Source organism: Heterodontus francisci, chromosome 11 (assembly GCF_036365525.1).
Source record: "Heterodontus francisci isolate sHetFra1 chromosome 11, sHetFra1.hap1, whole genome shotgun sequence".
NCBI classification, from domain to species: domain Eukaryota; kingdom Metazoa; phylum Chordata; class Chondrichthyes; order Heterodontiformes; family Heterodontidae; genus Heterodontus; species Heterodontus francisci.
The window spans coordinates 92,913,479-92,927,188 of NC_090381.1; the positions used below are offsets into that span (position 1 = coordinate 92,913,479).

General features: G+C 45.6%; 1 protein-coding gene across 7 annotated transcripts in view; it reads left to right on the forward strand.

Moving 5' to 3' along the window:
• The window catches only part of LOC137375383 (collagen alpha-5(IV) chain-like), a 228,792-nt gene that overhangs the window by 178,130 nt on the left and 36,952 nt on the right, over positions 1-13,710 (forward strand). For all 7 annotated transcript variants that reach the window (XM_068042500.1, XM_068042501.1, XM_068042505.1 and 4 more), the window contains exons 39-43: positions 363-443; positions 4,268-4,366; positions 7,685-7,735; positions 8,395-8,580; positions 12,629-12,762. In XM_068042500.1, the coding sequence (XP_067898601.1) occupies positions 363-443; positions 4,268-4,366; positions 7,685-7,735; positions 8,395-8,580; positions 12,629-12,762 (551 nt within the window). The remainder of the gene's footprint in view (positions 1-362; positions 444-4,267; positions 4,367-7,684; positions 7,736-8,394; positions 8,581-12,628; positions 12,763-13,710) is intronic.

The window sequence follows — 13,710 nt, forward strand, 5'->3', positions numbered from 1 at the left end:
CACTTGCTGCTCATTCCGCCACTATGCATCTATCCTCTGGAGCTCCCTCCCGAAATGCATTCAACTTAGCTACTCCCTCTCTGATTTCAAACACCATCACATAACGTTCTTTACTATCCTTTAGCTCTTTTATCCATATACCCTAATTACCTGTTCTTCACTCCTACTCAGTGTCCATTTCTCTCTCCACTCTGTCAAGTGTTCTGTAACTTCTTTCCAATTCAATGAACGTTGTACAAATGCATATTATTGTAGATAATGTGCCTTAAATTGTTCAGCAAAAGATTGTGCAAAATATCTGTTGTTCAGCAATTGAAGTCATCTTTTTATTTATTTTTATTTTCACTGGTGTCATCTTGTAGGTTCAGCAGGTCTTCAAGGCAGTAAAGGACGAGATGGGAAACCAGGCTTGCCAGGGGGTCCAGGTGTCCCAGGCACTCCAGGTAAGATTCTTCCCTCCATTAAGTAAAATCTACTCTGGCCAAGAAATTCTTGGGAGCTGGTTCTGTGCCACTGGCATTACCTGGCCGAAGGTATGAACTCCCCGGACCAATTAAAGAATTGCACGTCAAGATTTCACATTTTAAGACTTTTATTATAACAATTAAACTCAAAATCAACATTAACTGAACAGTACTTAGTAACTAGCTCTTACAATAAATTACAGAGAAAGGTATTTCCCATTCACTTATTAAAACATTCGAAAATCCCACACCACATTTATACGTTACGCAGTGTTCTCATTGAAAAGGTATCCTTGCAATTAAAAGACCCAAACTCCTCCCAGCTGCAATGGGTTGGATCTCCCAGTGTCCTTCTCAAAGCCAATGTCCTCTTCATTCACTTCTCCTGAGTACATTCCACTAGTCTTCTGATAATAAGGCAAGCTCTGGTGACCCCATTTGTCTTTTCTCCTCCTCAACTATCAACTTTCAAATCAGGTTCAAGTCTTAGCAGCCTTTTGCTTTATCGGTGATCTGAGAGCAGCTGTTGTTGTCTCTCTCTTTTGGCTGCACAGCTCTGCTTGCTAGTCTTCCTTTCTTCCTTTCAGCCTCCAGACCTAGGAAAGCCTCTTGAATTTATCCAGATCAAAAGTCAATAGTCATTTGCCTTTTGCAATTCTCAGAGATGGGCTAGGAGGGGGGAGGGACTACAGAATTGCAACTGGAGACGGGGTCAGAGGGGGTCACTGCGATGAAGTCGGGGGCGGGAAAGGCTGAAGATGGCATTCCTGCCTAGAGGTCAATTGAGGCCCTTAACTGGCTTATTATTAGCCACTTAAGGGCCTTTTCCCATCGCCTCTGTAATTAAGCCAATGGCGAGGGGGCCTCCCCCAGATGGGGAGGTCGCCAGTGAAACAAGGTATCCTTCCTGTGGGCTTATGGGGGGGGGACTCCTCCATGGGCAATCTGTGGCCTACAGAGGGCCCCTGCTGGCAAACAACCTACAACCCATAACAAACGCCCCCCCCCCCCCCCCCCTCCTCCCCACACTCAGCACTCGCCCTCACCTACCCGCTTCATCACTAGGACCTGCCGGACTGGCCCCGGAGACCCTTCTCTCCAGGTCTCCAGTGCTGGACCTGCTCCCAGGCGTCCTGTTATAACAGCAGTGGCCACAGCTTGCGGTGGCGCTGCCAATACTACTGAACTGCAGGCCCTCTGATTAAAGGGATGTGGATGCCGGTGCTGTACATTTAAGTGCCTGAGCACCGTGGAATTGCGCTGGGGGCCTCTGAAAGGACGAGGTGGGATTCCCTCACTTTTTTCGCCTGGCGCCAGGAGCCCTGCCGGCACACCTAAACCCAGCCCCATTAGCATCTAACCATAGCAAAACCACCTGGGCCTTCCCTTGTTTTCAAGTGTTAACAATTGTAACTAGAAATTGCGTTTTCGAGCCCCTGACTCCCTATTTACCATCTGAGAGTCTGGGAGAGTGAAAGCCATTGTCCCTTAGGTGTTTCAACCTTGCACTCTACTTTCAAAAGAGTCTTTGATCTGGATTCCTGGTTCTCATGATAACCCAGACCCCTGGCTTGTCTCTGGGCAGAATTGGTGTGAGGTCACATGTCTCCTCCGAATGTCCATTTTACACTGCATTAAAAATCAGAGTTCTAAAATATAACAATCCTACAAAATCCAAAGTTCATAACATGGCTTTTATTGTTACGTTGTTGCCAAGTGGACACTGTGATGGTCAGTAACAGAGGGAAGGTAAGTTATGGGACTGTTGGTGGATGGGAATTGGGGTTGTGTTTACTGGATTCAGCCCAGCCAGAAAGGGGCTGTCTTGGTTGCCTCCTCCCTTCCTCCACCTCTTCCTCCTCAGCTGGTCGCCGTAGAGCTGGTAACAAGGGCTGTGCACTCAAGATGGCAAGGTTGTGCAGCATGCAGCAGACAACCACAAGTCTTGCCAAGTACTGCAGGGCTCCTCTACAGTGTTCCAGGCAGTGGAAGCATTGTGTAAGAACTGCAATGATCTGCTCTATCATATTTCGTGTGACAGCATGACTTTTATTATATGCATGTTGTGCACCAGAGGCACTTGCCATGTTATCATTGAATAGGCCTTGTCGCTGAGTACCCACTCTGTGGTTTGTCATGGTGGCTCAGATACAGATGGCACAGCGAACTGCTGTAGAATTAAGTCATTCTAATTGCTGCCAGGCATTGACTTGCATGCTTCTCTGTGTACGGTTGCACACCAGCTAGATATTGAGAGTGGAATACGTCCTGGATAAGGTACATCTCAGAGTTGACATACAGCGCCAACAAAGTGATGCGTGTGTAGTCAATGACATCCTGCACCATGGGGAAGCCTGCAATCCTCGTGATGCTGTGTGGTCACTGCCCTGGCAAGAGAGAACTAAATGTATTCAGTTCTCTTGAAATACACAGTCTCAGTGACCTCCCTTATGCAACCACAAATGGCAAACTGAGAAATGTTGTAAATACCTCCAGCTCCAGCCTGGAAGGAGCCAGATGCATATAAGTGCATTGCCATGGTCACCTTCATAGCAACTAGAAATGCCAAGCTGGGACTACTCTGAGGTTGCAGTTGTGGCTGCAGCAACTGGCAGATTTCAGTGAGGATGTCCTTACTGAAGCGCAGTTGTCACACATGTTATTCCTCGCTGAGGTTCAGTAGGAGAATTTCTCCCTGAACACCCTGGACATATATGGCCTCCAGTTGAGAGCCCTTCCTCCACCCTCTTCCAGCAGCTTGTCCTCTTCCGTGTCACCTCTGCTTATTCTCCCCAGCAGGCTGTAGTTCTAGGGGGATGCATGCTACCAGACCCATATCTCTGAACAAGTAATTTGTTCAGAACCCTTGAAGTCAGGACAAAGTCCTTCAGCATGTCTGGCACCACTCCCTATGGACTTTAGCAACTCTGAACAACCAAACACTTCTACAATCATAGCAACCGACAATAGAAATCGATCAGCAACTATCATAAAAGGTGTTGATGATCCCTTTAAATAGCGCTGGTGGAGATGAAGGCATTTTTCCTGCTACTGAGCCCATAAGGTGAAGCCATGCCATTTACTAAAGTATTGAGCTCCAAAATGGAAACTTGGTGTCAAATCAACATTACAGACTGCTTGATGTCAAAATCTGCCTACTCTTCATATGTCCAGCAGATGCTCCCTATGTGCGCACTAATGCCCTCACCAAAATGGTGTCCACCGTAGCTTGCACCAGAAGTGTGCGCAAGTGGCAAGGAAGCCATTTTGGAGGCAAACTGGCACTTGTAAGGCCAAAAGACAATGGCGTTAAGGAGCTGAATTTTGCAGCCTGCGTATCCCAATGAGGATGCTTCAATCTGATTGATTGAAGAGCCTTGCTGTTGCTTGTCCTGCTGTCACACGCCACAGATTCCTTGTAGATGGTGCAGCATTGGGAAGGACACTGGATTGGAGGAAATCTCTGCTGACAAGCCTAGGAAAACTCTATAGATAACTGCCAACGAAATGAATGGTGAGTGTTGTTCCTTCACCACTGAAAGCAAAATCAGGGCCATTATTTTTCCTGAGCAGTGTTTACCATATCAGATATATGCTTTGATCATATTTATACTGAATCACGGGCCCAGAGTAAAGGTTAAATAATATTATGTGCTTTAATGTAATCCCTCATTCCTGTTGCCGCTGTTTTAGCACAGGCATTAACTTGTTTAAAGTAAATAGTGTTTACTTCTGGTCACTCCTATGAGACAGACATTGCTACTTTGTAATCCATTTTTCTTGTTATCCCAAAACTAACATAGGAATATCAGGACGCTGTGGTCCTCCAGGACCAACAGGTGACAAGGGCAGGCAAGGACGTGATGGTATTCCAGGTCCTCATGGACTGAAAGGAGACCCAGGTGAGCAACTCCTGACAAAGCATTTTGGGTTCATCATTAATGACATTTGCTATCATTTGGACGAGTTAGAGCGATTCTCTTTTCCCTTTGTTCAATCAGGCTTATTAGCAGGATGGCCAATAAACATTATGGATAGGCTGCATTCAAGAAACTACCTGACACCTAATACTTAACCAAAATGAGTATGTTATGGTGACCTGAGTAGCCTCATGAGGTAAGTACTGTGGGACTGGAAATCCTCAGCCCTGTTTTAGCAATGGAAACGTGGCTCAGCAATCACTGGTGACATCTGATCCTGGCCCACCAAAGTATCCAGCATCACTTAAACTACATGGGTTTTTGCGGGTTCTCATGCCAATCTGGGTACATCATCGGGTAGGAAATGCAGCGATTGCAAGCAGCCTGCTGCCAGCCAGAATTGTTTGTGTTTAAAAGCTGCGACCAATTGGCCTCTTTTATAAGGGCACCATCTAAGGCGTTACGTTGACTTTCCTTTGGATGATCAATGCCTGCAACCTAAATGGATCCCGGTTTCAATTTCCAACCGACCTGCACACTAGATTCATCTCAGCGCCCAGTTTATTGAGCAGTGAGGAGCACAGAGCTGCGGAAATTCCAGTATGTGAATATCCTCTCCTGAGTCCTGTCCCCCCCCCAGCCCCCCTATCACCCACACTCCCAACATCATGTTTGGGGAAGGTAATGGTTTCATCCACTTCAGGCCTGATGGTAATTTCAAGAACTATCAGAGATTTAGGTCAGAGAGCAAGAGAAACATTTTTTTACACGGAGGATTATGTGGCTGTGGAATGCAATCTTGGAGCTAGTGACCGAAGCAGAGACATCAACAACATTTTAAACTAGGGTAGGTAGTAGGTGGTTGAAGGAAAGGTGATATAGGAACAGGATGGGCTACTGCTTGTATTAACATCAATATGGGGCTGAATTTTGCCCCGGGCTCCAGGACCCCGACGACGGGGCAAAAAGTGGGTCCTGAGCCCACACTTGCCAGCAGCAGGACCAGCTCGGCGATTTTACCACAGGCGGCCTCCTAATTGGCCACCTGTGGGCCCGCCATCCAGTTAAGGACGGCGGGCCTGCTCCTGATACTGTCCCCCAATCAGAGGACCAGCAGCTCTGAAGCCTCAGCAGTGCCCCCGGGAGAGGTGAACACTGCTGCAGCAGGCAGGAGACCTCGGGGAGCCTCCAGGTAAGTAAATAAAAAATGAAAAATTCAAGGGGCAGAGGGTCAAAGGGAAAACTGCTCCAGGGAGATTGTTGGGGCGGCCAGGGCTGCCTTCCCTGTCGGTGGTCCATTCTTTGGGTTGTAGAGCCTCTGGCTCCAATGGCCCCAAGGGCTGCCGCAGGGAAGCCGCCTCCGTGAAGCTGTGGCCTCCCCACACAATGGGCAGTCACCCCACTGTCAGAAAAATGTTGGCGGCTCCATAAAGTGGTCCTGAATAGGGCCTATGTGCATTTGATGTAGTCTATATGGATTTTAGCAATGATTTTGATAAGGTCCCACATGGCAGACCAGTCACAAAAGTAAAAGCCCATGGGTTCCAAGGCAAAGTGGCAAATAGGATCCTAAATTGGCTCAGAAGCAGGAAGCAAAGGGTCATGTCAATGGATGTTTTTGTGACTGGAAGGCTGTTTCCAGTGGGGTTCCACAGGACTCAGCACCAGTCCCTTGCTTTTTGTGGTATATGTCAATGATCTGGACTTGCACATAGAGGGTATGATTAAGAAGTTTGCAGATGATACAAAAATTGGCCGTGGGTTGATAACGATGAAGAAAGCAGGACGATATCAATGGACAAGTCAGGTGGGTGGAACAGAGGCAATTGGAGTTCCATCACCACCATCTCTCAAGGGTAATTAGGGATGGGCAATAAATGCTGGCCTAGTCAGCGATACCCATATTCTATGAAAGAATTTTTTTTAAATCCAGAGAAGTGTGAGGTAATGCATTTGGTGACAGCTAACAAGGCAAGGGAATACACAATAAATGGTAGGATACTGAGAAGTGTAGAGGAACAGAGGGACCTGGGAGTCCATGTCCACAGATCCTGAAGGTGGCTGGACAGGTAGATAAGGTGGTTATAAAGGCATATGGGATGCTTGCCTTTATTAGCCGAGGCATAGAATATAAGAGCTGGCAGGTTATGTTGGAACTATATAAAACACTAATTAGGCCACAGCTGGAGTACTGCATGCAGTTGTGGTCACTGCACTATAAGAAAGATGCGATTGCACTAGAAAGGCTACAGAGGAGATTTACAAGGCTATTGCCTGGACTGACGAATTTTAGTTATGAGGAAAAATTGGATAGGCTAGGGTTGTTTTCTTTCAAACAGAGGAGGATGAAGGGGTACCTAATTAAAGTGTATAAAATTATGAGGGGTCTAGATAGAGTGAATAAGAAGGCCCTATTCCTCTTGGTTGAGGGTTCCATAATCATGGGGCATAGATTTAGGGTAAGAGGTAGGAGGTTTAGAGGGGATTCAAGGGGAAATATTTTCATCCAGAGGGTGGTGGGGATCTATAACTAACGGTCTGAAACAGTAGTAGCAACAGAAACCCTCATGACATTTGAAAAGTACTTGGATATGCACTTGAAGTGCCGTAACCCACAAGGCTACAGACCAAGAGCTGAGAAGTAGGAGCAAAATACTGCGGATGCTGGAAATCTGAAACAAAAACAAGAAATGCTGGATTCACTCAGCAGGTCTGGCAGCATCTGTGGAAAGAGAAGCAGAGTTAACGTTTCGGGTCAGTGACCCTTCTTCGGAACTGAGTTCCGAAGAAGGGTCACTGACCCGAAACGTTAACTCTGCTTCTCTTTCCACAGATGCTGCCAGACCTGCTGAGTGAATCCAGCATTTCTTGTTTTTGTGTGAGCTGAGAAGTAGGATTAGGCTGGATGGCTACTGGTCAGCAGACGTGGACACGATGGGCCAAATGGCCTCCTTCCATGCTGTACAATTCTATGATTCTATGATTAGGCTGAAAGGTCGGTTTCCGTGTTTTAATTTCTATGTAATTCTAATGCAAAACAAACAGCTTCTCTTTTACTGAAGCCTTAAAGTTAAATGTATCTTTAAGAATGTCGGGAACTTCATTCTATCACCCACTGGCATTTCTCACTGACATTTGTTGTCCACAGTCAACAATCAATTAACAACCAGCGGTGAAAATGAAAGTCAAACACATTTAATGTTTCAGTTTAAGTGTATGATCATTCAGAATGTCAGGCTTTAATGATTTAGTTGCTGTTCAAACTAAATACAGATTCTCTTTCTCTTGCTCCCTATACAGGTTTACCTGGTAAAGGATGTAAAGGCCAACCGGGCCCACCAGGCTTACCAGGTCAGATTACAATATACACATGTAACTTTACACCAATACAATATAAGTGTTATTCTTTCTTGAGATGTGGGTGTCGCTGGCAAGGCCAGCATTTGTTGCCCATCCCGAATTGCCCTTGACCTAACTGGCTTGTTAGGCCATTTCAGAGTTAACCACGTTGCTGTGGGTCTGGAGTCGTATGTAGTTCAGATCAGGTAAGGACAGCAGATTTCCTTCCCTAAAAGACATTAGTGAACCAGATGGGTTTTTACAACAATCAATGATAGCTTCATGGCACCATTATTGATACTAGCTTTCAATTCCAGATTTTAATCAATTGAATTTAAATTCCACCAGCTGCTGAGGTGGGATTTGAACCCATATCTGCAGGGCATTAGCCCTGGCCTCTGGATTACTAGTCCAGACTACACCACCATCTCCCCAATAAGTGGTTAGTATCCAAGTGCGTGTTGGTGGCAGGGAACCCCTCCCATTGACAGTGCATATTGAAAAATTGTAGGCCTGCTCTCCATGCTTTTCCATCTGTAGATTTCAATTATTGATATGTACTGCTGGCAGAAAAGATTCCTGCTGCCAGTGCATGCTTGGAAAATTACCCCCTAAATAGCAAGGTGTTGTTCACTTTATCTGAAATTAAAATTGTTCTTAAATTCAAACAGGTCCCAAAGGAGATCCAGGACTTCCTGGTGATGAGAAAGAACCAGGCCCTCCTGGCCCACAAGGTGACCCAGGTCCTCGTGGGCCTCCTGGACTCATGGGTGAACCTGGGCCACCTGGTCCTGCAGGAATGGGTATTCAGGGTCCCAAAGGAAACAGAGGTCTTCAAGGCACCCCTGGATCTGCAGGTAAACGTCCAACATATATACTAAAACATTATGGAGGGTATGGAAATGCTGGAAATACTCAGCAGGTCTGGCAGCATCTGTGGAGAGAGAAGCAGAGTTAAAGTTTCAGGTCAGTGACCTTTCATCAAAGCTGGCAAATATTAGAAATGTAATAGGTTTTAAGCAAGTAAAGCGGGGGTGGGGCAAGTGATAACAAAAGAGAAGGTGTTGAAGGGACAAGGTCACAGAGAATAACTGACCAGAAGGTCATGGAGCAAAATCAAACAGTATGTTAATGGTGTGCTGAAAGACAAAGCGTTAGTGCAGAGAGGGTGTTAATTGACAGAAAACTGAACAGCCTGGCCCCAAGTACAAACATGAAAAAAACAGTGGGTAGGCACAGTAGAAACAAATTAAACAAACTAAAACAAAATAAACAAATTTTTAAAAAGGAAAAATAAAAAAATAACTAAAAATAAAAATAAAAAGGGAGGGACGGTCATGCTCTGAAATTATTGAACTCAACGTTCAGTCCAGCAGGCTGTAGCATGCCTAATTGGTTAATGAGGTGCTCCTCCTCAAGCTTGCGTTGCTGTTCACTGGAACACTGCAGCAAGCCCAGGACAGATATGTGAGCATGAGAGCAGCAGGGTGTGTTGAAATGGCCAGCAACCGGAAGCTCGGGGTCATGCTTTCAGACTGAGTGGAGGTGTTCCGCAAAGCGGTCACCAAGTCTGCGTTTGGTCTCCCCAGTGTAGAGGAGACCACATTGTGAGCAGCGAATACAGTATACTACATTGAAAGGAGTACAAGTAAATCACTGCTTCACCTGAAAGGAGTGTTTGGGGCCTTGGATAGTGAGGAGAGAGGAGGTAAATGGGCAGGTATTACATCTCTTGCGATTGCAGGGGAAGGTGTCTTGGGAAGGGGACGAGGTGGTGGGGGTAATGGAGGAGTGGACGAGGGTGTCGCGGAGGGAATGATCCCTTCGGAATGCTGACAGGGGAGGGGAGGGGAAGATGCGTTTGGAGTGGAATCACGCTGGAAGTGTTGGAAATGGTGGAGGATGATCCTTTGGATGTGAAGGCTGGTGGGGTGGAAAGTGAGGACAAGAGGAACTCTGTCGCAGTTCTGGGAGGGAGGGGAAGGGGTGAGGGTAGAGGTGTGGGAAATGGGCTGGACACAGTTGAGGGCTCTGTCAACCACAGTGGGGGGGAATCCTTGGTTAAGAAGGAAGACATATCAGAAGCGCTGTCGTGGGAGGTTGCATCATCAAAGCAGATGCGTCAGAGATGGCGAAACTGGGAGAATGGAATGGAGTCCTTACAGGAAGCAGGGTGTGAAGAAGTGTAGTCGAAGTAGCTGTGGGAGTTGATGGGCTTATAATGAATATTAGTAGACAGTTTTTTGTTAATGCGTCGGATAAGACGAAGGATGAAATGAAACTGCGGAGTAGAACAGCTTTGAGATAAGGTGAGGTAGTGCTTCTGGAGAGAGAGGTAGTGCTTCTGGAGAGAGAGGTCCAGTGTGTACATATGGCGGTGCATGGCACTGAGTGTGGATCTCAGGATGAAGTGAGAAGAGCAGTCCGAGGAATGTTGTATTTCTCGGAGATACCTGTAATCTTGGGTGGATTCAAAACATGAAGAGTAAAACTTCAGTTGGAATCCACCTAGAATAAGTTGGAGCCAGAGACAGTCACTGAGAAAAGAGATGTAGCTGTGAAAACGAGTTTTGGTAGACACTTTATCAAACACCAGGAGGGAAATCGAAAGCAATGAAGGTGAACAAGGTAAAAAAGACAAACGAAAATCCCATCAGAGAGAAGAACAGAACTTCTTCAAGGTAGTCTTTCCTGGAAGAGAAGTGGCAGTGTATTAAACACTAAAATAAAAGCAAAATACTGCAGATGCTGGAAATCTGAAATAAAAACAAGAAATGCTGGAAATACTTAGTCGGTCTGGCAGCATCTGTGGAGAGAGAAGCAGAGTTAATGTTTGAGGTCAGTGACCCTTACTTTTTATTTTTATATTTATTTATTTTTTCTTTTTCATTTTTTATTTGTTTTATTTTAGTTTGTTTAATTTGTTTCTACTGTGTCTACCCACTTTTTTTCATGTTTGTGCTTGGGGCCAGGCTCTCTGCACTAACGCTTTGTCTTTCACCACGCCATTAACATACCGTTTGCCTTTGCTCCATGACCTTCTGGTCAGTTACTCTCTGCGATCTTGTCCTATCAACACCTTCCCTTTTGTTATCACTTGCCCATCCCCACTTTACTTGCTTAAAACCTATTATATTTCTAATATTTGCCAGTTCTGATGAAAGGTCACTGACCTGAAACGTTAACTCTGCTTCTCTCTCCACAGATGCTGCCAGACCTGCTGAGTATTTCCAGCATTTCTTGTTTTTATTTCAGATTTCCAGCATCTGCAGTATTTTGCTTTTATATTGAGGGAATGGGATTGGGTTGGTGAAAAGTAAAAAAATTTAAAATCTGATCCCCGTCTGCCTCGAACCTGCCCACTATTGGTTTCAATGGAATTGCAAAGATGGAGTTAGGAGAATTGGTTCCGAGTGACCAATGCAATCTCAGAAGACGGTCAGTCAGTAACAGTTTCTAAGGAAGCTGCACAATGTCCATTTTTACAAGCTTTTTATTTTTAATCCATTTTCGCGAGGTTTCCCAGGGGTCAAGAAACCTGGCAGGTAAAGGTTAGTGAGACAGGCTGGATCCATAAGGTTACAGCACTGCTTGTAGGCCAGGAGAAGCAGGAGTGTTTTCCCCAGCCCACCTCCCCACTCCCCTCCCACCCTGCCCCACACACCAGCTCAAGAAGGTTACCTGCTTCTAACTCCACGATTGCCAATTGTCCCCAATCTCCCCCGCCTCCATGTTGTTCTCCCACCCTGAAGACATTGGGGGAAATTTTCACAAGAAATGAGTAGTTGGAAATTGAGGGGTGGGGTTGGTAGGGCAGTGACTCCATTGATACAATTTTCAGATGGGCCTGCAAATAGGCAAGCAGTCTGCCTGCCTGTTTCTGGGAGGCATATGCTAAATATGCACAACAATGGTCTTATGATGGTTGTAGTGCCCAAATTGCAATTTTCAGGTACAAATGGATGGACCATTGGCCACACATACTCTGCCCATTTGTACCAAGCTTTGATCGGCATATCTGCACACACAGCATCGTTATTGTCTCAGGCAGTTGTATTAGACCCTCATGTTTGTGTTTCTTTCCTCATATCTTGTAACGAAGTTTGCAGGGACCCATTGGGCATGGCATTTTTGGAAGAAGCAGACCAAATAAAGCAGTAGAGCCTGCGTCATCATGTTGAATAAATATTATATCAGATAGCTCCTCATTGTGGTTCATAGAATCATGGAAATTTCAACACAAAAGGAGGCCATTTGATTCCTCTATATGTGCACTTTAAATTAATGGAGTAACAGTATTCCCTGCATATTTATGCATGGGATTTTCTACATCAATACTTCTGACACCAGCTGGAAGCACATGTTGGGAAATTCTGCACTCCCAGCCTGTACTGTTTCAAACAGGAATGCTGAAGTGAAATTTCACAGGTGTTATGTTTGTGTCATGAACATGGGTGCAAACGATTCGTTAAGAGAGTTATAAATACTATTAAACCCGAGTCCAACTTCCATCATGATGCTATAGAGTGTGTAATATTGCCAGATTGCATCTGTAATTATTTCAGCAGCCTGAGATTAGCGTTGGTTTCATTGGTTGAATTGTTGTTACCAAGGCTGCGGATGCAATCAACCATTGGATATTTTATATTTTATATCTTTACTATGTTACTAAAGGTGCAGATATTAACTGAAGTTAGTTAAACAGTTCAAAATATTATAGGATTTCCAAATCAGCTGGAATAATTCCTTATGGGAATTGATTCCTGATGAGTATTATCTGAAACAGTCTATTTTTGGTATAAATGTGTGTGTGTATATGTCTACATTTAATATATGTGTATAAATATGTAAAATGAAGTGCAAAATATTCTTCTCTAAGTAAATTGGTCCCCTCTCTGTATTTAGGTCTCCGTGGACCAAAAGGATTACTTGGACGACCAAGGCTAGATGGTCTGAAAGGGGATAAAGGCTCACCTGGTTTCCCAGGACTCCAAGGCAACCCAGGTGACAGAGGTGATCCAGGTGCCAAAGGACAACCAGTAAGGAGTTTGTAAAATCATTTATTTTTAGCACTTGCTTATGTGTGTTTCTTATGATTGTAGTGTAAGGTAGAGGCCTGCTCAGGTCGGGAAAATAGAACCCGACCCGAACCTGACCCATCCACAGTGGACCCGAGCCCGACCCGGCCTGAGCCCCTCCGATTTTTCCCCGAGCCCGACCCGACCCAAACCCGCCCCTACTTGGCCTGAGCCTGACCCAACCATCCCTTTACTTACCTTCCGACTGGGAAACTCCACAAAGCTGCAGCGCATGCACGATGATGTCATAGCGACATCTTTTTTTTAGAACATTACAGCGTAGTACAGGCCCTTCGGCCCTCGATGTTGCGCCGACCTGTGAAACCATCTGACCTACACTATTCCATTTTCATCCATATGTCTATCCAATGACCACTTAAATGCCCTTAAAGTTGGCGAGTCTACTACTGTTGCAGGCAGGGCGTTCCACGCCCCTACTACTCTCTGAGTAAAGAAACTACCTCTGACATCTGTCCTATATCTATCACCCCTCAACTTAAAGCTATGTCCCCTTGTGTTTGCCATCACCATCTGAGGAAAAAGACTCTCACTATCCACCCTATCTAACCCTCTACATCATCGCGTATTGCGCAGGCTCCATTTCATCCTGGACTCCAAGCTCAGGTAAGTTTTTTTATTTTTAATACTTGCCAGCAGAGCACTTACTGTGTGTGTCCGGCCGGACCCGACCCGAGCCCGAAAGACCTACCCTGAAGATGGGCCGGGCCCAACCCGACACATGCCGTCGGGTCCCGTCGGGTTCGGGTCGGGTAGCAGGCCTCTAGTGTAAGGCACAATTCCATTATGACCTGTTAAACACACTCTTTGGGTTGACAAAAGTGAGGTTAAAAAAAAACCCCAAATGGTTGACTTTTGCAGTCTGTCCAGTTACAATAGCAACAGCAGCAG